Source organism: Oncorhynchus keta, chromosome 29 (assembly GCF_023373465.1).
Source record: "Oncorhynchus keta strain PuntledgeMale-10-30-2019 chromosome 29, Oket_V2, whole genome shotgun sequence".
NCBI classification, from domain to species: Eukaryota; Metazoa; Chordata; class Actinopteri; order Salmoniformes; family Salmonidae; genus Oncorhynchus; species Oncorhynchus keta.
Genome location: NC_068449.1, coordinates 19655493 through 19680678, shown reverse-complemented (window position 1 = coordinate 19680678; position 25186 = coordinate 19655493). Strand labels below are relative to the sequence as shown.

At 41.0% G+C, this 25186-nt stretch overlaps 1 protein-coding gene across 1 annotated transcript; it reads right to left on the bottom strand.

Moving 5' to 3' along the window:
- Window positions 1-8553: 8553 nt before the first annotated feature.
- Window positions 8554-13819, bottom strand: LOC118362413 (transmembrane protein 39B). The gene is made up of 9 exons (XM_035742722.2): window positions 13626-13819; window positions 12580-12795; window positions 11853-12072; window positions 11101-11184; window positions 10691-10845; window positions 10033-10366; window positions 9406-9593; window positions 9073-9193; window positions 8554-8934 (listed from the first exon to the last, which is right to left on the bottom strand). Exons 2-9 carry the CDS (start codon window positions 12708-12710, stop codon window positions 8701-8703), a joined length of 1467 nt encoding a protein of 488 aa, XP_035598615.1. The 5' UTR covers window positions 12711-12795; window positions 13626-13819; the 3' UTR covers window positions 8554-8700.
- Between the last annotated feature and the right edge of the window lie 11367 nt (window positions 13820-25186).

The following is a 25186-nucleotide window of genomic DNA, read 5'->3' as shown; positions in this document are numbered from 1 at the left end:
GAGAGGCAGCCTCACCAGTGCTATCGCCATCCCCTATCTGACATCAGATGCAGGCCATCAGTTCAGTAAAAAAAGAAAAGGTAATGATTATGCTCACTCAGCTGTGCCTCACAAGTAATACAACAAAATATATATTACCAGTGTAATGGTCTGAGAAGAACAACATTGTCAGGGCAATTCAGGCGTTGCTGATATGCAATGATAATGTATTGGGCCTATAGCCTACTGCACAAACATTGTTACAGAACTGTTTTAAATAGGTTAATTCTGTATAGGCTTATTTTGCATAGGTTTTTTAAGTAATTTGAAAACAAATCTGTGCGGTAGATCTCAGCTTGCTTTTGGACTCAGAAGGTGATCTTGACTGAGAAAAGGTTGGTAACCACTGGTCTAGGGTTTACCGTCAATGGTGCGACAAACAAAAAACATCCAATCAGCGGCAGTCCTGTGGGCGAAAACAGCTAGTTGATGAGAGAGGTCAAAGGAGAATGGCAAGAATCGTGCAAAATAACAGGCGGACCACAAACAGGCAAGTAACGTTGCAGTGCTTTTTAAAAAAACTTTATACAGGTGTTATTAGGAACTTGTTGCAACATTTTCATTTTTATAGTGCCATGTTGGGGTAATCACAGTAAAACATAATTAGATGGAAGTATAGGCTAACAGAACAATAGCCTACAGAATGCTAGCTCAATACATGACACTCACAACATCAATCACTGTATCACTGTTCGTAAACCCTAGATCAGCCCAAATTAGTCAATTCTACTAGCTAACATACACAGTACAAAATTAATTTCACAGCCCATCTGTTTTGCTGCTACATTATTGCTTGCTGCTATGGCTACAGAGTATTCTTGGCACCCATATGAGCTGAAGAGCTTTCGCACCACACTCACACATACTGTACACTCACACATACCACACCACAGCAGTGGATGCTAGAAATCAAACTAACAATGGACACATTTCACATTTCGGGCCTGAGGTCAAACTTTCTGGTCTGTCAGTGTATGCTGCCTCTCCACAGCCAACTACTGCGTGCCTGGATAGGATGTGAAAAGCATGCATTATCACATTTGTGGACTGGATGTTGTCCAAAAGACATCAGTGTGTTAGATTTTTTTTTTATTCAAGAGCATCTGCTAAGGATGTAAACATGAATGTGTGGGAACAACCACACTCTGCTTATTTACAGACAGCATGTAAATAACCATTGCCCTTTTAAAAAAATATATATATATTTAACATTTATTTAACTAGGCAAGTCAGTTAAGAACAAATTCTTAATTACAATGATGACCTAGCAGAAGGCAAAAGGCGCGAAGCAGCCACAACTGTCAGTAAGAGTGTCCATGATTAAATCTTTGAATGAAAAGATGTAAATAAAACTGTCTAGTTTGAGTGTTTTTGAAGCTCATTCCAGTCACTAGCTGCAGCGAACTGAAAAGAGGAGCGACACAGGGATGTGTGTTCTTTGGGAACCTTTAACAGAGTGTGACTGGCGGAACAGGTGTTGAATGTGGAAGATGAGGGCTGAGTGAGGCCTAAGAGGGTTTTATAAATCAACCAGTGGGATTACATGTATACAGAGATGACCAGTTTACAGAGGAGTATAGCGTACAGTGATGTGTCCTATAAGGAGCATTGGTGGCAAATCTGATGGCCGTATGGTAAAGAATATCTGGCCGCTCGAGAGCACCCTTACCTGCCGATAAAAATTACCCTTACCTGCCGATATAAATTACTTCTCTGAAATCTAGCATGGGTAAGATGGTCAACTGAATCAGGGTTCGTTTGGCAGCTGGGGTGAAAGAGGAGCGATTACGATAGAGCAGGTATTTACAAACTGGGGTACAACAAATAAAAATGTGATTCACATTTCTTTTTTTATATATACAGTGAGGGAAAAAAGTATTTGATCCCCTGCTGATTTTGTATGTTTGCCATTGCTTGCTGTTTGGGGTTTTAGGCTGGGTTTCTGTACAGCACTTTGAGATATCAGCTGATGTACGAAGGGCTATATAAATACATTTGATTTGATTTGATGTGCTGAAAGAAGGACAGTGTACCATCTAGCCATACTCCCAAGTACTTGTATGAGGTGAATACCTCAATCTCTAAACCCTCAGAGGTCGTAATCACACCGGTGGGGAGAAGGGCATTATTCTTACCAAACCACATGACCTATGTTTTGAAGCTGTACAGAACAAGGTTAAGGGCAGAGAGAGCTTGTTGGACACTAAGAAATCTTTGTTGTAGAGCATTTAGCACATAATCTGAAGAGGGGCCAGCTGAGTATAAGACTGTATCATCTGCATACAAATGGATGAGAGAGCTTCCTACGGCTTTCAGCTATGATGTTGATGTAAATTGAGAAGGGAGTGGGGCCTAGGATCGAACCGTGGTGTACTCCCTTGATGACAAGCAGTCGCTAAGACAGCAGATGTTCTGACTTTATACACTGAGAGAGGTAGTTAGCAAACCAGGCCAAAGACCCCTCCAAGACACCAATACTCCTTAGCTGGCCCACAGGAATGGAATGGTCTACCGTATCAAAAGCTTTGGCCAAGTCAATAAAAATAGCAGCACAATATTGCTTAGAATCAAGGGCAATGGTGACATAATTTAGGACCTTTAATTAAGGTTGCAGTGACACCTTTACATACCTGTATAAAATACAGAACTTCCTATGTAACCATTGCACTATGGTTTAATGTAAAACAAATGGACACATTTCCACTGAATAACTGGGTCTCAGTATTCACAGGGATGTCCATGGTCATCTTACCAAAAGCCTGCAATTTTATGGAGTGGAAGTCATTGAGCAGGTTGAGGAGGCCTCCCGCCATCTCTCTCACATCAGAGATGTCCGTAAGGATGGAGTGCTGCAGTGTAGAGTACTGGGCCAACTTACTGGTGGGCCCTGCTGGCTGGGGAGTCATGGCCTTCTCCTTATTGGGCCTGGTGAAAAGAAGCCAGACAACTGGAATCAACAGAAAACAGGAGTATAGCAAACATTAAGCTGGTCAAACCTGTACCCTAATACCATATTTATACAACCTCCATTTGACTGACCTGTAAAATTAGACATTGTGACTGTTCCAAAACTTGTTTGGTGTAGCTGCTATGCAGCTGCTATGACCACATATTTGACAGTCCTGCTACTCCGATGGACCTCTTGAGCTTGCCTCTGTTTTTTGGGGAGAGGGGGTTGGGGGAGGCTAAGGGAAAATGTGGCTGGAGGGGAGGACAGAGCTTGCAGGGTTTTACCGGGGGAGGAGGGGGCTGGAGGAGAAACACTTTGGGGCTCCACTTATTGCGATTGTCCTCCATGACTTGTCAGTGTGAAGCCCTCTGGGTAAGATGAGTGGCCCCTGCCTAAGCTTCAGAACGTCCTGTAACAACAACAAAGGTAGGAAGTCAGGATCTAGCGCATCCCATCCCTGACAAGACTGGAGAGGGATTGGAGGATGAACATGGTGTGAGCTAAGGAAATGCATGTAAAGTACAATCATAACAGTTTCTCTATGGATTTTAAGCTAGGAAAACGGAAAATCAGACCTAAGAGGCCAAAAGTAATGAGTGAACCACCTGCCAACAGACATTTGACTTGGTAGACCTGCTGAATGTCAACTCGATGTAATTATCTCATTTTAAAAGGTAATACTTGCTGTATCTTGAATTCTGCCAGTCAATGTAGGCTGCTACATTAAAGTAGCCTCTTCTATCACTGACACACAATCCTCTGGAAAACAATGCAGGGGTTAACTGCAGGAGGTTCATGGCTGGATGGCTGCCAGGGTGAAAGCACATGACCTAATACCCCCACCTGAGCTTTAGCTATATTCTCAAATATTCAGCATTTTGACTAGCTTTGTACATTTTCAAGGTGAACAAGCTCACGCATCCAGGTAATAATATATGCTTGTGTGGAAAACATCCAATGGGGAGGATTCATTTGAGAATGCCTGTCCCTCCCAGGCTTGTGCAAACAGTTCCACTGAGAGGTATTTTTAGAATGCATAATTTCCTTGTAATTGGTCTGACAACACATTGCAAACAAGTCTTTCAACTTCTGTAGGTGAAAACCTGTGGACAATCATGCAGGTGTAATGATTTTACATACAGTGCAATCAGAAAGTATTCAGACCCCTTGACTTTTTCCACATTTTGTTACTTTACAGCCTTATTCTAAATTTGATTAAACCGTTTTTCCCCCTCATCAATCTACACACAATACCCCATTATGACAATCTTTACTCAGTATTTGTTGAAGCAGTGATTACAATATTCTTGGGTATGACACTACAACTTTGGCACACCTGTATCCCATTCTTCTTTATAGATCCTCTCAAGCTCTGTCAGGTTGGATAGGGAGCGTCGCTGCACAGCTATTTTCAGGTCTCTCCAGAGATTTTTTTCAAGTCCGGGCTCTGACTGGGCCACTCAAGGACATTTAGAGACTTGACCCGAAGCCACTCCTGTATTAGGAGTTTTTCCTAGCCACCGTGCTTCTACACCTGCATTGCTTGCTGTTTGGGGTTTTAGCCTGGGTTTCTGTACAGCACTTTGAGATATCAGCTGATGTACGAAGGGCTATATAAATACATTTGATTTGATTATCTTGGCTGTGTGCTTAGGGTCGTTGTCCTGTTGGAAAGTGAACCTTCACCCCTGTCTGAAGTCCTGAGCGCTCTGGAGCAGATTTTCATCAAGGATATCTCTGTACTTTGCTCCGTTCATCTTTCCCTCAATCCTGACTAGTCTCACAGTCCCTGCCACTGAAAAGTCTCCACCGCATGATGCTGCCATCACCATGCTTCACTGTATGCATGGTGTCAGATTTCAGCCAAACGTGATGCTTGGCATTCAGGCCAAAGAGTTCAATCTTGGTTTCATCAGACCAGATAATCTTGTTTATCATGGTCAGAGAGTCCTTTAGGTGCATTTGGCAAACTCCAAGCGGGCTGTCTTGTGCCTTTCACTGAGAAGTGGCTTCTGTCTGGCCACTCTACCATAGAGACCTATTTGGTGGAGTGCTGGAGAGATCGTCAGAGTGACCATCAGGTTCTTGGTGACCTCCCTGACCAATTCCCTTCTACCCCGATTGCTCAGTTTGGCCGGGCAGCCAACTTTAGGAAGAATCTTGGTGGTTCCAACCTTCTTACATTTTAAAATGAATGAGGCCACTGTGTTCTTGGGGACCTTCAATATTTATGTAAACAAGCTATTTCTGTTTTGTTTTTTTAATATATTTGCTAACATTTCTAAAAACCTGTTTTCACTTTGTCATTATGGGGTATTGTGTGTTGATTGAATGTAATACATTTTAGAATATGGCTGTAACAACATAATGTGGGAAGAATCAAGGGGTCTGAATAGTTTATATTACCTGTAAGTGATGTGTGACATCTTGTAGGCCTACATTTCACTGGTACCAAGGTTCTTTATAATTTCAAGAAATCAAATAGATATAGAACGATCCCACGAACACATTGCTTTACATTTATTAAAAGGGCTAACACTTTCTGACAGATGGCTGCGTGGGTAAGCGGAGTCAGAGATAATGACAGTGGATTGGATCAGACACCAATGTGAATGTCCAATTACTTGACGTGTTTATTCTAGGACGTTGATTCGCACCGTTCTTCGTTTTATTATAGTCTACTATCTAGCCCAGATACTATACACTATTATGGTTGTTTTTTTGTATTACAATGGTTAATTCATTTTATCTTTCATACACTAGTTATTACGGATACAGAATGGGCTATATAGTCATCCTCCAACTGAACTTGAATCAGTGGACTACTATGGTCCACAGATGGCCACTAACCACACTGTCAACTTGTTCACCACCACGCTGTAAAATACATTAACTCACTCGCAATGTTGTAAACTGGAATTAAGAAAAAGAAGTGCATAATATAAATAAATATAAATCTCAATGGCGCATTTGCAGTAAACCATGTCAATGACACGAACAAATGAATGCGTCTATCGGAAGACAATGGATCACTTACCGAATGTATAACGCACAAAATAATCTGTTGAATGAACGCCTAGTTAGTTTTCCCAATAAAATGTTTCTCATTGAGGTTGTCTAATTTGGAAAAAACGACAGTAGACTTGTGTACAAGAGCCCCATAGAACACCTTAAATATACTGAACACAAATATAAACGCAACATTCAACAATTTCAATGACTTTACTGACTTACAGTTCATACACATTTCTGCTGTCCGGGTGGTCAGTCACAGAGGTGAAGAAGCCGAATGTGGAGGTCCTGGGCTGGCGTGGTTACACAAGGTTTGCGGTTGTGTGGCTGGTTGGAAATACTGTCAAATTCTCTAAAACGTCATTGGAGATGGCTTATGGTAGAGAAATTAACATGACATTTTCTGGCAACAACTCTTCAGTCAGCATGTCAATTGCACACTCCCTCAAAACTGAGACAACTGTTGCATTGTGTTGTGATAAAACTGCACATTTCAGAGTTGCTTTTTATTGTCCCCAACACAAGGTGCACCTGTGTATTGATCATGCTGTTTAATCAGCTTCTTGATATGCCACACCTGTCAGATGGATGGATTGTCTTGGCAAAGGAGAAAAGCTCACTATAACAGGGATGTAAACCAATTTGAGCACACAATTTGAGAAAAACAAGCAATTGGTGCGTATGGAACATTTCTGGGATCTTTTATTTCAGCTCATGAAACATCGGACCAACACATTACATGTTTCGATTGTATTTTTGTTCAGTATAGAATCGCAAGCGGGGTACTTGGAGCGCACTGAGACATCTATCTATATCTTGCATTTAAAGTTGCAATATGTAACTTTTTGGGCGACCCGACCAATTCACATAGAAAGTTAATTTATAGATCTGCCATTCTCATTGAATGCAAGACTAAGAAGCGGTAGAACTGTTCTATTTGTGCTATTTCTATGCTTCCCGTTCATAAGTTTAGTTTACTTTCAGTTTTGTACACCAGCTTCAAACAGCTGATAATATAATCTTTTTGGTTATTAAAAAAATATATTTCACAGCTGTCTAGATGGTACCTTTAAAAGGCTAAATATACAGAAATACACTCTACCATTTCCTGGTTGCTAAAATTCTAATAGTTCGCCTAATATCAGGTTATGTGACAAAACAAGCAACAAGTGTAGAGAGTCATTGTACCATTTAAACCATGGTGAAATATATGTTCAATAACCCAAAATGTTGTATTTTCAGTTGTTTGAAGCTGGCATACAAAACTGAAAGTAACAGACGGGAAGCATAGAAATAGTACACATAGAATAGATCTACCACTTCTTAGACTTGTTTTCAATGATAATATATCTATAATACACATTTTTATGTGAATTTGGTGGGGTCACCCAAAAAGGTACATATTGCAGCTTTTAAAGGGCCAGATACTACATTTTCCCCAATTGGAATGGGATCCAATGAGCGGGAACATACACTATAATTGAAGGGATTCTGATTGTTTTGATCCAGGTGCCCAGGTATGCGTGTTTTGCAACGGTTGAAAGTTGATTGCATTTGGAACCAGGCTGCCTCCCGGCATGAGCCAGATGCCCCTTTCAAAGCCCATGGTGAAGTTGTCTCAAAACAAAAGTGACGTAATTAAGCACATGGACTAATGAGTAGGATTCTGTGTTTTCACATGCAAAACTGATTGCTTTTGATAAAAACACTTTATCTGGCTTCCTAATTAAAACTAATTTGAAAATGTAAAAACATTCATTTTATGGAAGAGATATTGAATGTTTCTGGACAATGTAACATAATGCCTTGTTGACATGGCCGGCAACGAATATTACTGTTCGGTTTGAGAAGGGTGCTTCTCCCTCACCACTTTTGCTCGTTCATGTCGTGGGCCATAGACTGGTGCCCTGCGGCTCAGCATAATCAAATCCACCCATTGTCATATTATTCTAAGGGTCTCACAAGTCTGATTGGTCAAGCCCTGGATGGAGTGCAAGCCAGGTAATTGAGGTCCCATGGGATGGTTGTTGGAGGATGCTCAAGTGCATTCAATGTGGCTCAGTCAGGTAGACCTGCTTGCCAAGAAAAAGGGGTGAATTGAAGATTATTTTGCAAGATACCCTTGGGAAAATACCAAAACTCTCGAGAAAAATGTCACCAGCCTGTAGTAGAGTTGAGGCCCCTGAAGAAATTGTAAAATGTTTGAATTGTTTGCTTAAGTTATTAGCAGCTTCAGGGAGCCCTGTCTTCTGCGAATAGGCACATTTTTTTTTAAGAAAAAAAAGAAACACAGCATAGCTATATATACTATATATAGGGGCCCTGGGGCCACACTTTCTTTGTCAATTGTTCACTCTTTGAATATATTGAAATGCTGCATATCTAATATCTATATTGAGAAAATAATTATATTGACATCTGTTGGTGAAAAGAAGTATAGAGTTGTAGGGAGTGGTACTGTAAAGAGCCCTCTAGTGGAAAACAGATCATGGAGACACCAGAGAGCACAGTTAACTCAAGAGTTCAACTATAAAATAATCACAGGCACAACCTTGAAAGGAATACAAAAATATGTTTATTTTTATTATGGCAGATCAGAACAAAAACAACAGTGACACAAAATGCAGTTGTAGAAAAAATACAAAGCTTTCATGCGTGTTTTTCTTGTTCCATAATAAATGACCAACAATAGCTTATCTTTAACTTATCTTCTGGTCAGATGAGCTGTTTGAGTATGAGTATGCCTTGCCTAAGACTATTCTGTCTCTGAGAAGCTTGAAGAAGGCGTAGTAGTTGCTGAAGAGAATTAAAGCCAAGGATATCGTCTGATGCCACTTTTCTGAGCATATCAACGAGTAGAGCTGGTAGAATATCATAGCACCTTCCAAGATGATGAGGATGTTCAATATTCGTAAGGGCTTGTTGAAGAAAAACTAAAGGATAAAAATAGATGAAGAAAAAAAAGGAGGCATGTTGTTATTGAACAAACAATGTCTGGAAGTGCAACCAGTCCTTTAGCTGTGGCTGCCTGAGGCTCAAACAAGAACCGTCTTGCAGTTGGTGTTACTTACATAGAAGCGATAGTGGGAGACGTCTGAGGGGACAGCCACATTGTAGTGCCCCATGGCCTTGTAAACATTCTTATTGTGTTTGACCAGGACACCCTGGGGCCACATGTACTCTTCCGTCCATCTGTAGGAGAGAAAGGGTTCAAATATCAGATTAATGATTTATATTCAGTTGTTATACCGGTGTCATAGCACTGTAATAACTGTAGTAATATACAACAATTACTAACATGTTATTACTAGAGTAATTAGTGTTATAATCCCTCCCAAAACACTGAGGAACACCTATCATTAGTGCTCCTCGGGCCGTGATGCCACCTCACTAGTGGTACTTACATGTGCTGCAGGACGTTGGAGCAGAGAGAAGGGTCCACTTTGTGCCAGCAGCCCAGGTGTGCTGCAGCCTTGTGGAGGAGGTCACAGTAGCGCGGGGGCAGCAGGTGTCTCATGAGGATGACTGAGGTACTGACAGACACCAGGATGAAGAGCTCACAGGACCAGCGCTTGTCCACGTACTGTGTGCTCTTCAGAGGACCAGCACACAACCAGATTCCGAAGACAGAAAAACACAGCACCTCAGACATACATTACATTATTATTTGTTTAACCTTTATTAAACTAGGAAAGTCAGTTAAGAACAAATTCTTATTTACAATGACGACCCATCCCGGCCAAACCCTCCTCTAACCTGGACGACGCTGAGCCAATTGTGCGCCGCCCATTACAACTGCAGGCATTAAGAAATGCAAGTATTCCATCTAATGATGTTGACATAACTCGTCAATATATAACAACGCAGCCCTATGGTGAAAAACAAACAGCTCTGACGACAGACCATCATTTCTCAAATCTCAGTCAGCGCAGCACACAACTTCATAGGGAATTGGACTAGCGCATCCTGCAACATACATAGAGCATGAGGCTTCTCAGTTATAACAGTGGAAGTCAGTTATAGGTACTCACCTTAACAAACCATACAGGTACGAAGGCCACGTAGTAGGCACTGAGCATGGAGCTGACCAGCACCTCCTTCATCCTCCAGTTGAAGTCCATCTTCAGGTACTCCACCTCCTTGCGGATGAGGTCTGGGGAGAGGCAGCAGGCGTGTGTGGGCATGGCCTGGACCCCGTACAGCTGGCTGGTGTGCTGCTTCCACGTCTCCTTCAGCACCGTCAGGTAGTCCCGCCCGCGCCCCACGCTGCCCACCTCCTTCGACCCGATACTGGTGATGGGTGAGAGCGGCCCCACCCGGCGGAAGTCGCAGTTCAACCGGAAAAAGGGAATGTACATACCGAACCTATGGAAACAGGGGATTTCAGAAATTTCAGGTCCCAATCTATTCCAAACTGACAGGGGTATATAATAGTCTATTCAGATCATAGGAATCTAATCTGGAGTTAGTCGGTACTGTGATGATTAACTTTGAACTGTATAGGAAACATCACATACAGTGGCTCTGAAACATTGTGGAGCTTGACAAATGCTCTGAGCTCTAGTGAAGGTTGATACTAGTGATGTGGTTGTTTGGCAAGTAGTACGCTATGTATGGCTCTCTCTGTGTCATTGTGAAGTCTGGCTTGAATGGTTGTGATACTGAGGTCTGACGGCTGACCATACTCACGGGTAACAGAGGAAAAGCAGGCTGAGGACAGAGTAGGTCCTGAATAGGTATATGAGGGAGCGACACAGACTCCAGCCCGTCAGTGTGAGCACAGCGAACCGTGCCATCACTAGGAAGATGGAGTGAGGGAACGAGAGCTTCCCACTCTGGGATGCCTGGAGAGGCAGAGAGAGAGAGGCAGAGTCAGACAGACATGATGTTTGTTATGCCAATAAGGTACTATTCACCTGAGAGACAGAAACAGACCTGAGCGGTTTGAGAAAAACAGAAAGAGATAGAGGTGCCGGAAAAAAATCCTACATTGACAAATATCACACAATAACACTTGCTTTATTAAAGAGATGCACATTGGTGGAATTGTTTACAACAAATCTATAATATCAAACTTGCCAAGCGGTGTGAATTCCTACCTCTTTTACAATCGCTGCAATCAGCCTGCGAGCCAGTATGATGACTGTGAACACCAGCATGTTATAGTCGATGAGGTGGAAGTTCTGCATTAGACAAAACAAAATATTTTATAATGATGTTGTATTACTTACTGGAAATGAAGTTAGCATGCCATGAGAAGTGAAATCATTTATAACAGTATAGTGACAACATTTGGAAAGGAATCCCTTTTCAGATGTAATTTGTAAGATGTCGAAGTACACAGAATGGAGACGGCAAATATGCACACCTGGACCTTCTCCTAAACGGGACATTTATAAAAATCTGCAGGAACATTATCAAACCTGACACTATCTCCATTATGTTTTTATTTAACTAGGCACGTCAGTTAAGAACAAATTCTTATTTACAATGACTGTCTTACTCGGCCAAACCCTAACCCGGAAGACGCTGGGCCAATTGTGCGCCACCCTATAGGACTCCCAATCACGGCAGGTTGTGATACAGTCTGGAATCGAACCAGGGTCTGTAGTGACACCTCTAGCACTGAGATGTAGGGCCTTAGACCGCTGCACCACTCGGGAGACCAATGTGGTCAAATACAATCAAACCCTCACACAATGGCAATGAAGTTACCACACAACCAAACAAACAAACTCCAATCACCTCCCAAAGTGAGCCACAAACAAACTCTAACAGACAGATTACAGACAGACAGCAAATAGTAACACAGTCAGATAACATCAGTGACAGTCTGAGTGGGGGGACTCACCAGCGAGGTGTGTGAGGGGGGGTGTGAGGGGGGGTACCACCAGACAGTCTTGTAGATGTTGACATAGTGGACAAAAAGGGCGATGAGGTGGCAGAAGAACAAGTGCAGCTCAAACAGCACATTCCTGTCCATGGATAACTCTGGGATCTTACAGTGCTTCAGAGGAACCACCGTATGGGCTGCCAAGGGGGGACTAGAGATGCCCGTTCCTGAGCCGTTCCTAGAACACACACATGATCAGGGGCTTACAGAAATACTTTGTGTTACTACATGTTCATATCTAAAGACTTAATAGCCTTTAGCTATTATCACCCTCCATAATGACATGACTGTGGTATAGGCCTACACACTGGGGCAGTAGGTAGCCTGGCAGGTAGGAGCATTGGGCCAGTAACCGAAAGGTTGCTGGATCGAATTCCTGAGCTGACAAGGTAAACATCTGTCGTTCTGCCCCAGAACAAGGCAGTTAACCCACAGTTCCCCGGGTGCCGAAGACGTGGATGCCGATTAAGGCAGCCCTCCACATCAATCTGATTCAGTGGGGTTGGGTTAAACGCGGAAAATACATTTTAGTTAAATGCAATCAGTTGTACAACTAGGTATCCCCCTTATCCTTTCCCTATGCAACATAAACAAATCACTCTCACAACAACATATCATTACAACCACATATCACAGTGCTCTACACAGAACCCAGACACCCCATACTATGCCCTTGTCCTCTCACCTTGTCCGAGACCGCACCCCTGTGACTGGGGAGCTGGTAGAGTGGTTGCCATTGCCGACCGAGCCTGGCTCACTGCTCAGTGGAGACCTGCAGTAAGCAGTGCGGTTCGCCCCTCTTCGTCCGCCTGCCATCGCAGACTCCCAACGTTTCTTTGTCTTGTGAGTTTAAGTTTGTCTGAGCGCTCCTCTTTCTCTGATCACAGTGAAGGAAACCACCCTGATGATTTGAAAAGTTGGTTAATTTTCTTAGTTCTATAGGCACCACTGCTCAAAAGTTATGCTAAGTCAGCTAAATGTATGATATACTGCAAACTGGTGATGACATGAACAGTAGTCAATCCAGATTGGGGCTTTACATTTCAATCATAAAAGGTTATTATGCATTTATAATGCTCAAATAACAGATCATGTTTATATATGACACTATTAAGCAAAACATGTACAGTGACAGATCATGAATGAATGTCAGTGACAGAAACAATATCTCTATTTGAAATGTAGATGAGAAATGTATTCATTCCAACCTGACCTGATAATAACGTAGCCTGAGTACAATGTGACCAAAATACTACACAAATCTTGAAATATCTGCTAACCCATGCATCTCCTATAAGACAAGCTAAACTACAGTTAAACAAATATTTTTGTAGTTGGTAGCTATTGCAATGCATGTTTTGGGTTTTGTATGTAAACAGCTAGTTGATTCCATGTGCTCCTTCCCAATGCAGCTAACTAACTAGTTAAACAAGTTTGCTGAATTGTATTGGCATCAACTAACTAAACACATTTACTGAGGAAAGACCAACACCTTTTGCGGAAGCTGACATACAAAACAGATAGTTGCATCATTATGAAGTGACAGGTCATAAATATATAAAAAAATGTAATGCATCTTATCGTTGCGTGTACCCGATAAAACGTGTATTTTCCGCCAAGACGGCAAATGCATGCTCGACGAAATACAAAAGACTGCGGCCTAACGTAACCACATAAACAGGCTAGCTGGTAGCTAGCTAGCAACCCAAATCATACAACATTTAAGCTTACCGGATTTGGGACAGCGATTTTATCTTAGATGCGGTTGCAATATATGAAGTAGCAAGTTACACAACACAGATTTTCTGAGCCTTTGTTGAAAAAAATGCGCGTTTTCCATTATAATAAACGAGGTTGATCATTGTGTTGACGTGATACTACCGCTGTGTGATAGAGATGGGACGCGGACGTGATTGAGGACATCACGAGGGAGGGGAGTGTTTCTTTACTTTAAAGAGATCATGTAATACCAAAGATTTGTATAGCTCATTGTTCTATCGGTGATAATACTGCATTTACGTAATACATCCTGATAATTTACATCTGGAGATGCAGGAGTTAACTATTTTACCACAATGCTATGATATAAAAGCTTTTATATTTTAATCAAAATATGTTTTATATAACTATAGAACTTATTGTGTTTTTGCAAGTGGTACCAGAGTAAATTAATTTAATCCATACATTTGACAGTGCAGTATGAACACTGCTTTGCTTTCATGATTAGATCAACATAATATGTAGTCTATATTGTTCAATGCATGAATTGGCAAAGACCTTACTGTAAATCCCATTCTCATCAACCTAAAGATGCTTCATTGCGTTTCTGCATCCCCTTTCCTTTATTTCTGGTAGGACAGGACAGGTGAATGCAATAGGGTGGAGGGCTCCTGGAAATTTGTTTTCGCCTGTCAAACTCTTTGACATCTATCAATATGATTTGGACAAGAACCCACTATGTGAAAAGCTATGTTATTGTAATTATTTTCTTACCACTCGGTGTCAGCATTTAGTTAGCTGTGTTCTAGGAAAAAGTTATACTGTATATAGGAACATGTCTGAAAAACGGGAATTTCTTTGGTAATGGGAAAGGCATCATTTTTTAAATTTGAATTATGTATTTTATGAATCTCCATATACATATGCTTTTGATCCGAAGCATAATAAACTGATCCTCAAATGTAATCTTGAAAGATCTAACCTAATCAGCAGCATGTCCCTAGAGCCATTTGCACTTTCACTGAACCCTTCCACTTCTACCTCACATTTTAGGTTGTCAAATTGATGAACTTAAATAATCAGCATTTCACCATGCATGTGCAATTCTTTGCAGGTAATAAGTATGGTAATGAGTTAACTGCCTGCAGTTTTCTAATAGGGCACCTATTGGTGAGAAAAAAAGGTATGTGTCATCACTGTGGAAAAAGCAGCATATTGTTTCTGACAATGAGCCTCAGAAGATAAAATGGCTGATAATGCCTTCATCCATTCTGAGACAGATATCGTGCATGCTTGCAGTTTTTTGATGGCTGATTATGTCACAGGGGGAAAGGGTACAAGGTGTGAGAAATGATAAGAACCTTTGAGAGATATAGCATTATTGTTGATATGCATTTGGAGGCAGGTTGGGCTCAGAGGAAAATATATGTACATGTTTTCATTCCTTTCAAAGGTCACAGATGATTCCCCACTATATTTATTCAAAAATGATCTATTATATTTACAAGATAGTCGCGTGAGTCGTTTGTCTGAAAGTTTCCAGAATACCACATGCATCCACTTATGTCAGTACATTTGTAACAGACTACACATTACGAAACTTGTATTAGATAAAATAAACATCACGTAATTCGGGACTCTCACAAACCATACAAAAAAAGGCTTATCTCACAGGGATAGAATTTGGGCAGAGTAAATCCTCTCACTTCCTCTCTGATTTATTTCCATCCAGCTGAAGTGCCCTCCAGTTGAGGAAGGTTTCCATTAGTTACCACAGCCACAAAGTCAGAATGGCAAATCGAAAACATTGATGAAAAGACAAATGTGCTTTTTGGTCTCAATTTAAGGTGAGGGTTAGCAGTGTGGTTAAGGTTTGGTTCAAAATCACATTTTAAGAAGATGCATTGTAGAAATAAACGGGGTTTATGACTTCGTGGCTGTGGTAACTAATGACGACTGGTTCAGGCATCTGAGGAACTGCTTAGCCCCAGACAACAGGAGCTTTATAAAACGTTTTTTATTAAACCTTTTTTCAACAAGGAAAGTCAGTTAAAAAAAGTCTTATTTACAATGACGGCCTACCGAAAGGCAAAAGGCCTCCTGCGGGACAGGGGCTGGGATTAAAAATACACATCATGACAAGAGAGACACCACAACACTACATAAAGAGAGACCTAAGACAACAATATAACATGGCAGCAACACTTGACGACACAGCATGGAAGCAACACAACATGACAACAACATGGTAACAACACAACATAGCAGCAGCAAAACATGGTAGAAACACAAAACATGGTACAAACATTATTGGACACAGACAACAGCACAAAAGGTAGAGAGAACAATACATCACGTGATGCAGCCACAACTGTCAGTAAGAGTGTCCGTGATTGAATCTTTGAATGAAAAGATGGAGATAAAACTGTCTAGTTTGAGTGTTTTTTGCAGCTCGTTCCGGTCTGCTGCAGCAAACTGAAAAGAGGAGCGACCCAGGGATGTGTGCTTTGGGGACCTATGTGACTGGCAAAACGGGTGTTGTATGTGGAGGATGGGGGCCGCAGTAGGTATCTCAGATAAGGTGGAGTGAGGCCTAAGAGGGTTTTATAAATAAGAATCAACCAGTGGTTCTTGCGACGAGTATATAGAGATGACCAGTTTACAGAGGAGTATAGAGTGCAGTGATATGTCCTATATGAAGTATTGGTGACAAATCTGATGGCTGAATGGTAATGAACATTTAGCCGCTCGAGAGCACTGTTACTTGCCGATCTATAAATTACGTCTCCGTAATCTAGCATGGCTAGGATGGTGATCTGAATCAGGGTTAGTTTGGCAGCTGGGGGGAAAGAGGGGCGATTACTATAGAGGAAACCAAGCCTAGATTTAACCTTAGGCTGCAGCTTTGATACGTGCTGAGAGTAGGACAGTGTACCATCTAGCCATACTCCCAAGTACTTGTATGAGGTAACTAACATATTTCCTCCAACATTATAATGAAAAGGTGCCTCTCGGTTCCAAAACACATGTTTTCTGGAGACTTGTGGGAGGAGTACTGATGAGGTCGTTCACTGTATGCGCTTTCGGTATAGTGACTCTGTTCAGACTGAGGAGAAATCTGCACACAAATTATACATCCCAGACCACCTCCTGAAGTGGTCAGCCAAATCTGAACACAATCAGACCACAAAGTGTTTGAATCTTTGTATTCTGATAGGGTGTCTCACTTACATGCGACTTCTACTATGTACAAAAGGCTGTGAAGTATTTGTAGTTAATCATATCAGTAATGTTAGCTTATCATATCAGAGCTGTCGCTCCACCCACCGGTCAAGTGGAGCAGAACATGCTGGGCGATCTCAAACTCAAGAGAAGAAGATCAAGAGGAGTCAAGTGAGAGAAAGTTCCAGCCATCCTTGTTTTTATATCAGTTAGCGTTAATTGTGTTAGCCAAGGCCAGTGTGCGTCCTTGTTGATATGTAAATACATATTTCATATCTTTCAGGTGTTTATGTCTGAAGATGCACTCTGCGACAAGAATGACATATTTATGATAATACTACTTAGTAGTTTCTACTGCGAGCTAGCTATTGTAACTTGGCCAGCTCTGTTTTGGTTGTCATATAATTTTGTACATTTAACCCTGTATTTGTATAGGATAATGTCCCCCAGTGCTTTGTTTATATGCCCTGTAATTGTATAAGTAAAGTGGGGCAAAAAAGTATTTAGTCAGCCACCAATTGTGCAAGTTCTCAGACAAATTGAGAAAAAGATATCCAGAAAATCACATTGTAGGATTTTTTATGCATTTATTTGCCAATTATGGTGGAAAATAAGTATTTGGTCAATAACAAAAGTTTATCTCAATACTTTGTTATATACCCTTTGTTGGCAATGACAGAGGTCAAACATTTTCTGTAAGTATTCACAAGGTTTTCACACACTGTTGCTGGTATTTTGGCCCATTCCTCCATGCAGATCTCCTCTTGAGCAGTGATGTTTTGGGGCTGTTGCTGGGCAACACGGACTTTCAACTCCCTCCAAAGAATTTCTATAGGGTTGAGATCTGGAGACTGGCTAGGCCACTCCAGGACCTTGAAATGCTTCTTACGAAGCCACTCCTTCATTGCCTGGGCGTTGTGTTTGGGATCATTGTCATGCTGAAAGACCCAGCCACGTTTCATCTTCAATGCCCTTGCTGATGGATGGAGGTTTTCACGCAAAATCTCACGATACATGGCCCAATTCATTCTTTCCTTTACACGGATCAGTCGTCCTGGTCCATTTGCAGAAAAACATCCCCAAAGCATGATGTTTCCACCCCCATGCTTCACAGTAGGTATGGTGTTCTTTGGATGCAACTCAGCATTCTTTGTCCTCCAAACACGACAAGTTGAGTTTTTACCAAAAAGTTATATTTTGGTTTCATCTGACCATATGACATTCTCCCAATCTTCTTCTGGATCATCCAAATGCTCTCTAGCAAACGTCAGACGGGCCTGGACATGTACTGGCTTAAGCAGGGGGACACGTCTGGCACTGCAGGATTTGAATCCCTGGCGGCGTAGTGTGTTACTGATGGTAGGCTTTGTTACTTTGGTCCCAGCTCTCTGCAGGTCATTCACTAGGTCCCTCCGTGTGGTTCTGGGATTTTTGTGATCATTTTGACTCCACGGGGTGAGATCTTGCGTGGAGCCCCAGATCGAGGGAGATTATCAGTGGTCTTGTATGTCTTCCATTTCCTAATAATTGCTCCCACAGTTGATTTATTCAAACCAAGCTGCTTACCTATTGCAGATTCAATCTTCCCAACCTGGTGCAGGTCTACAATTTTGTTTCTGGTGTCCTTTGACAGCTCTTTGGTCTTGGCTATAGTGGAGTTTGGAGTGTGACTGTTTGAGGTTGTGGACAGGTGTCTTTTGTACTGATAACAAGTTCAAACAGGTGCCATTAATACAGGTAACAAGTGGAGGACAGAGGAGCCTCTTAAAGAAGAAGTTACAGGTCTGTGAGAGCCAGAAATCTTGCTTGTTTGTAGGTGACCAAATACTTATTTTCCACCATAATTAGCAAATAAATTCATTAAAAATCCTACAATGTGATTTTCTGGATTTCTTTTTCTAATTTTGTCTGTCATAGTTGAAGTGTACCTATGATGAAAATTACAGGCCTCTCTCATCTTTTTAAGTGGAAGAACTTGCACAATTGGTGGCTGACTAAATACTTTTTTGCCCCACTGTATATGGTACATCATTATATGAGTATTACATCAGTGGCAACCTGTCCTTCAGGGCAGGTGGGACCGAGCGACACCTGTTTTGAGACCCACATTTTTAGGTAAAAAAACAACAACAGGGTTTACCTGTTTCACATGTTATTTTGGCATTAATACGTTGGCATTTATCATTGGAATGATCTGCAAAAATCACTGAAGCTGGAGACTCATATCTCCCTCACTAACTTTAAGCACCAGTTGTCAGAACAGCTCACAGATCACTGCTCCTGTACATAGCCCATCAGTAAATAGCCCATCCAACTACCTCATCCCACATACTGTTATTTATTTTGCTCCTTTGCACCCCAGTATCTCTACTTGCACACTAATCTTTTGCACATCTATCACTCCAGTGTTTAATTGCTATATTGTAATTATTTCGCCACTAATGGCCTATTTATTTCCTTACCTCCCTCATCCTACCTCATTTGCATACACTGTATATATACTTTTTCTATTGTATTATTGACTGTATGTTTGTTTATTCCATGTGTAAATGTGTTGTTGTTTGTGTCGCACTGCTTTGTGTTATCGTGGCCAGGTCGCAGTTGTAAATGAGAACTTGTTCTCCACTAGCTTACCAGGTTAAATAAAGGTGAAACAAAACATTAAAAAAATAAATAAACTGTAGGTAATAAAGCCGCATACAAACATGGTCTATTTTTGGATTTCTTGTGAGTAAGGCAGCTCCAAAAGGCAGGTGTTTCAGCCTAGCTCAGTGCTTCCTGTGGCGGTGGGACAGCCAGTGGAAAATACAGAGCGTAGGTGTTGGTAATGTTCTCTAGTTGCGCCATGATTAGCTCAGTGTTCTGTCACTCCTGGCGACAGTAAGTCACTGCCAAGTCTCAGGGTAGACCTCAAAATTCAAGCCCCTTGGGTGCTGCCATAGAGTTACATTAGAAGTGCCTATCCAATAAGGCTCAAGGTCATTGGCCACAGATAAAATGATGTCATATCACGTTATATCTACAGTAGCTTTGATTGGACTGATCATGTCAAGATCATAATTTCAAAATTCAAAAGCCACTCACACATCTGAGCTATCTTTTTTTGCAGGTGCATGGTAACAGTTGAATAACATGAGAAAAAAGAAAACCGCACACCGCTCTTAATAGTGAAGATAATTCAAGAACAATGATACTATCGGCCACAGGCCTTCGTCAGAGCTTTGTGAGTTAAAAAAAAAATGAGAACCCTTATGTAGACATAACCCCACATCCGTTCCACCCATCGAATGGGGTTGGAGTCGAGGGAAAACAAGTGCGACCAAATATAACAATGTGCATTTCATAAATATTCGAAAAAAGTGTGTACATAAAACGCATGTAAAACCCCAATGAGTACATCGACCTACCAAATAGGATTTCATAAAACATTGGTTACAGCGCAAGAAAAACGTGAAATGGGGGCATAATTCATGTTCACATTTACAACATAACATACATAGGCATTTCATCATTAAGACCTCTAGGAAATAATGTCTGGAGTGTGAAAATCCCCAAACATTCATTTTTTCTCCGAGTATTTTTATATCACTTCTCCTGTCTGATATCTTAACTTTCGCTATGCCACAAAATCTGAAGGTAAAAATGTAATGTTTTAACTCGTCAAAATGTACTGCGACGATAATCCCTGTTGTTTCTCCTGATTGAACTTTTATGTTAACACATTCTCTGTTTGAGAGAACGAGATGTTTTATCTACATAACACAGCCCACGTGGACATTTAATCATGTAGATAACATGGGCGGTGGAGCACGTAATAATGCAATTTATTTGGAACCGTTTTTCTGTATGTGGGTGGCAGAAATATTCACACTTCATCACATTGCACTGTGCGCAACCTCTGCATTTATATCTACAATTCGGAAGAGGGCGTAAAAGAGCCTGGCCGATTTTCTTTTGTGCCTGGCAGTTCGCCTCGACCAATTTATCGCGTAAATTGCGACCTCTCCTATATACACGTGGTGGATTCTTAAATTCTGCTGGCAAAGCTGGGTCCGATGTTAAGACATGCCAGTGTTTCTTGACAGCATCTCCCACTTTTCGCGAGTTCGAAGAATATGTGGTGGCGAACATTACAGTTTTCATTAGCTCTAATGGGTCTTTTTGTAGCAGTTCATCTCGTGTTTTCCCCAATGCCAAATTAAGAGCTTCATCCACACATTGTGGAGAATAGTCTCTATTGCGTATCTCTGCTGCTTTTCTAGATAGTCCCCTGTGGAGTGGCATATACGACTCACTGAAAAGCTGGCTCCTTCAAAGTCCTCAATGTATCGATACCACTTCAGGATTTTATTCAAAAATAGATTTTCGTTTTCATTGTTAACAAAACGTTATTAAAAAAGACCCACATAAAGGTCAGCATAGCTCGGAGCGAATCATCATCACACCTGAAATAGTTATACGTCAAATCATATTCAGCCAGCTCTAGTATAAGATTTGTTGGTGGGTATTCGTTAGTATCTTTGTCTCTCAAATAGCGAGCTAGGGCTGCCAACCCCCGTATGGGGAATGCTGGTATATAGACTCTCGAGATCTAATGTCTCCTGTTAATCCCGTCATATTTGAGATCTTGTTTATGAAGTCTATAGAATCTCTCACATATGATGGTAATTTTTGCCCATGAGATTTAATAAAGGAGTCTACGAAGGTCGACAATGGCTCTAGCACTGGGCCTATTCCTGCAACCACTGGTCTGTCTGAATAATTTCCTTGTGTTTTAGGTTTGTGTAATTTCGGAAGAATGTACAGGCATGGATTTATGGGACATTTGCAGCAAATGTAATCATATTCAGGTTTTGAGATAAGGTTATTTAATAGGGTTTGCTCCAGATTAGAGCATATATCCCGTTGGAACACCTGTGTGGGATCAACACTCAATTTTCTATAGAAACGTTCATTACTGAGTTGTCTCAATCTCTTCTTTGTATTTTTCATAGTCTAAAACGACCACAGCACCCCCCTTATCTGCAGGTTTGATAACCAACGCTGACTCTTTCATTAGTTCATTAAGTGGCTGTTCTTCTGTCCCAGTGAGGTTCTTCTGAATGTGGTTTGTTTTTCTCCTACATGGCTTCTTGTTCGACTAACCTAATCGAAGAGGTTTTAACTATAGGGTAGAATTTGCTTTTGGGCTTAAAATGGGTACCAGTTCTTTGTTGGTTTTCTAGGCCTGAAGCAGTTTTTTCAGAAAACATGTGCTTTAGTTTAATCATGTGAAAGAAATTAAACATATATACTTTCATATCAAATGGTTTGGGCGTCAGTGATCTCTTTTTTAAAAAAAGTTTCATTACCGCGTCCTGCTTTCAAAGTCGTTACGCTTCGAACACACCGATTGTGCCTTTGCAGGTCTGTGTGGTTCCAGAGATGGTTAAAGTCCCGAAAGCAGACAGGGGAGTTCCACCGTCTCATTCAAGAGCGTCGAATGTTTGGAGAGGAATTCCGAAGTTACTTTCGTCAGAATGTTCATTAGGCCTATAACTTTCCCCACTGTTGGTTTATAATCATTTTTTTATTATGCAATGTTACCAAATGAAAAGAAAGGTGCCTTCTGCCCTGATGAAGGTAGGCTAGTCTTCTCCAGGACCCATTGTTGTTCAAGACAGTTACAGTCATTCATTACATTCTTATTGGACTCACATACACTCTTAGAGAAAAAGGTTCCAAAAGTGTTCTTCTGCTTTCCCCATAGGATAACCCTTTCTGGTTCCAGGTATAACCCTTTGGGGAAAAGGTTATACATGGAACCCAATAGGGTTCTACTTGGAACCAAAAGGGTTCTACCTGAAACCAAAAAGGGTACTACCTGGGACAGCCGGATAACCTTTTTAAGTAGATAGTACCATTCTTTCTAAGAGTAGAGTTGACCTGTGCTACAGTTTAATGATATAGTCATAGACTGAATTGGACTGTTTCAAGGTATTGTTAATGATGATTCCAATAGAATTAGTAGAGCATAATAAACAGTAATGAGGTAGCTATATGAGTAGATTATAATATGTGGGTGGAATTCAAATCACACACAATATTGATAATTATATTTCAGATTCTTGGCGAAAGGGGACTCCTACAGGACCATCAGATTCAGCTTCTGAGTTGGTCGGTCCACGGTGGCAGGCATTGTGACAAGGTGTGGGTGTAGCTGGTGCATTGGAAGTCAGGCGCAGAAGAGCTCTTTTAAGAACCATCCACCATTGTCCATAAAATTGCATTTTCCCCCCAGATTACTTTATGTATCACTGTCTCTCTTCATTTGGAAGTTATATTTAAGTGACATTTGGGAGTAAAGACCACATGTTAACCCCTTCCCTCTCCCATTAATGTCAGTATTATACACACCTGGCATGGTACATCAGATGAGCGGGAGCACTAATTAAGGTTATACGACATAGATAGTATGATAAAAGGGAAAGGCTAACCTAGGGTCCACACAAATAGTACAGTTTACCACCATGTTCACTGGCCTGACAAAATACAGGTGGAAAAAAAATAAAAAGAGAATGTGTTTTTACTTTCATCTTGTCTTAGATCTGCAAAGGTGTAGGGAAGAAATAAGCAGATTAAGTCTAAATGAGATATTAAGTACAGGAAAGAACATGACAGGAACGTGTGTTGTAAAAACGTCTTAAAAATTAATTAAACTATTGAAGGTGGTGTGTGTGTGTGTCTCTGAAAAAAAGAAAATAGCCATAACACAGCTAAACAAACAAAATGGATGCACCGGTGGTGACAACACTTGTGGATGACGTAGTAGAGGGTCTGGCTGTAAAATTGCCAATCGTTGCCCCAGGCACAATAAATGGATCCAGAAAAGAAAGAATGTGGCAGAAGCGCCAAGGCTGCTGACCTGAAGCTGCTTGACCCAGACCTCTTCTCTTTCTCTGCCCTTCTCTCGCTCTGATACCATTCCATGAGTCCTCTCCTCTTCCTCCTACAGTCTTCTTCTACATAGACATGAACATGATAAGCCAAACCATTACCTAGCATAACTATAGTTACTAGATAGCAATCATGGACATGTCACCTACTGTACACACACGGTTATCTGACCAAATTATCAGGGATACAATGAAGTTCAAAACAACTTTTAACCCAGAACTGCAGTCTTGAACTCACTGAAGTCAAGTTAACTTTGTAAATGAGAACTTGTTCTCAACTTGCCTACCTGGTTAAATAAAGGTGAAATAAAAAAACTGGCAATTCTGGAAAAAAAAACAAGCTCCATCTGAGAAATACATTGTGAATGGTCATCCAACTTGAAATTGTAAAAAAAAAAAAAAAAAAAAAAAAAAAAAAAGCGGGAACTCGAGCTTCTTTCTGGAGCTACGACCTGAAGATCAATGACGTAATCGTTATTCAAACTTGTTTTTTCCGAGTTATCAGTTGTCTTGAAAGCACCATAAATCCAGAGAATGCCAGACTGATGATAAAATTTGACCACGAAGGACTGCCGTGCCACCTTCCTGTTCAAGTGAGCACAGCACAAGGCGAGTGCAAAAATGTATTAAATGCTGCTGCATAAATTATGTAATATGCCAGGGAGATATGTATACTGTAGTTAAGAAAGTATTACTAAGTGTATGTTGTGTAGTAAGCCGTTAGTATCCCATGTGCCTCACCCTAACAATTTGGTCTATTTACCCCTCTTAATTTCATCTACTGTTCTGATTTAGTGGTGCACATGTAGCCTATAACCTGTTTTAGAGAAATGTAATCATTGAATATTTTAAGAGCTTTCATTGTCTGCTTATATGCCCCCCTTTATTTAACATACGGTTATGACTTGGTGTACAGGGAGAGCACTTTAAGAACAGCCCAAGTTCTGAATTCTGTTGATGTACATTTCAAAAGTGCTAAACAAATAATTATATTGACTATGTCCGTCCTAGCTCACTCAGTCTTAATCGAAATTACAGTTGGCCTCTTATTCGCTTGTTGTCCCCTCATGTTATAGTTTGTACATCTCAATTGTCATTAGAAACCACATTTGTTTAAGCAAGTCAGCCATATCAGCTATGTTTTTTTTAAAGGCAGTAAATGAGGCTGAATGAACTGTTCCGCTGCCAGACAAGACTCCGCTGATAACGAGGTGCAACAGTGGTAAGATGTTGGGACAGCTTTATGTAGGCCCTAACAGTTTGTGGGCACTGTTTGACACTGTTATAGTGCAATTAATGTATTGTTTAGTGTTGTGTAGTGGCTCTGCTGGCATGCATCCCACTTAGTTTTATTTTTTTTGCCCCTCCACGATTTGCATGCAAAAACACCACTGTTTTAGATCGTATTTCACTGTT

Coding starts and splice junctions, on each gene's coding strand:
- LOC118362413 (XM_035742722.2), bottom strand. CDS start 12,710: ATGGCAGGCGGACGAAGAGGGGCGAACCGCACTGCTTACTGCAGGTCT. Junction 11,185..11,852: donor CCCCCTCACACACCTCGCTG/GTGAGTCCCCCC, acceptor TGTCTAATGCAG/AACTTCCACCTCATCGACTA. Junction 10,367..10,690: donor CTGCTTTTCCTCTGTTACCC/GTGAGTATGGTC, acceptor CTGTTTCCATAG/GTTCGGTATGTACATTCCCT.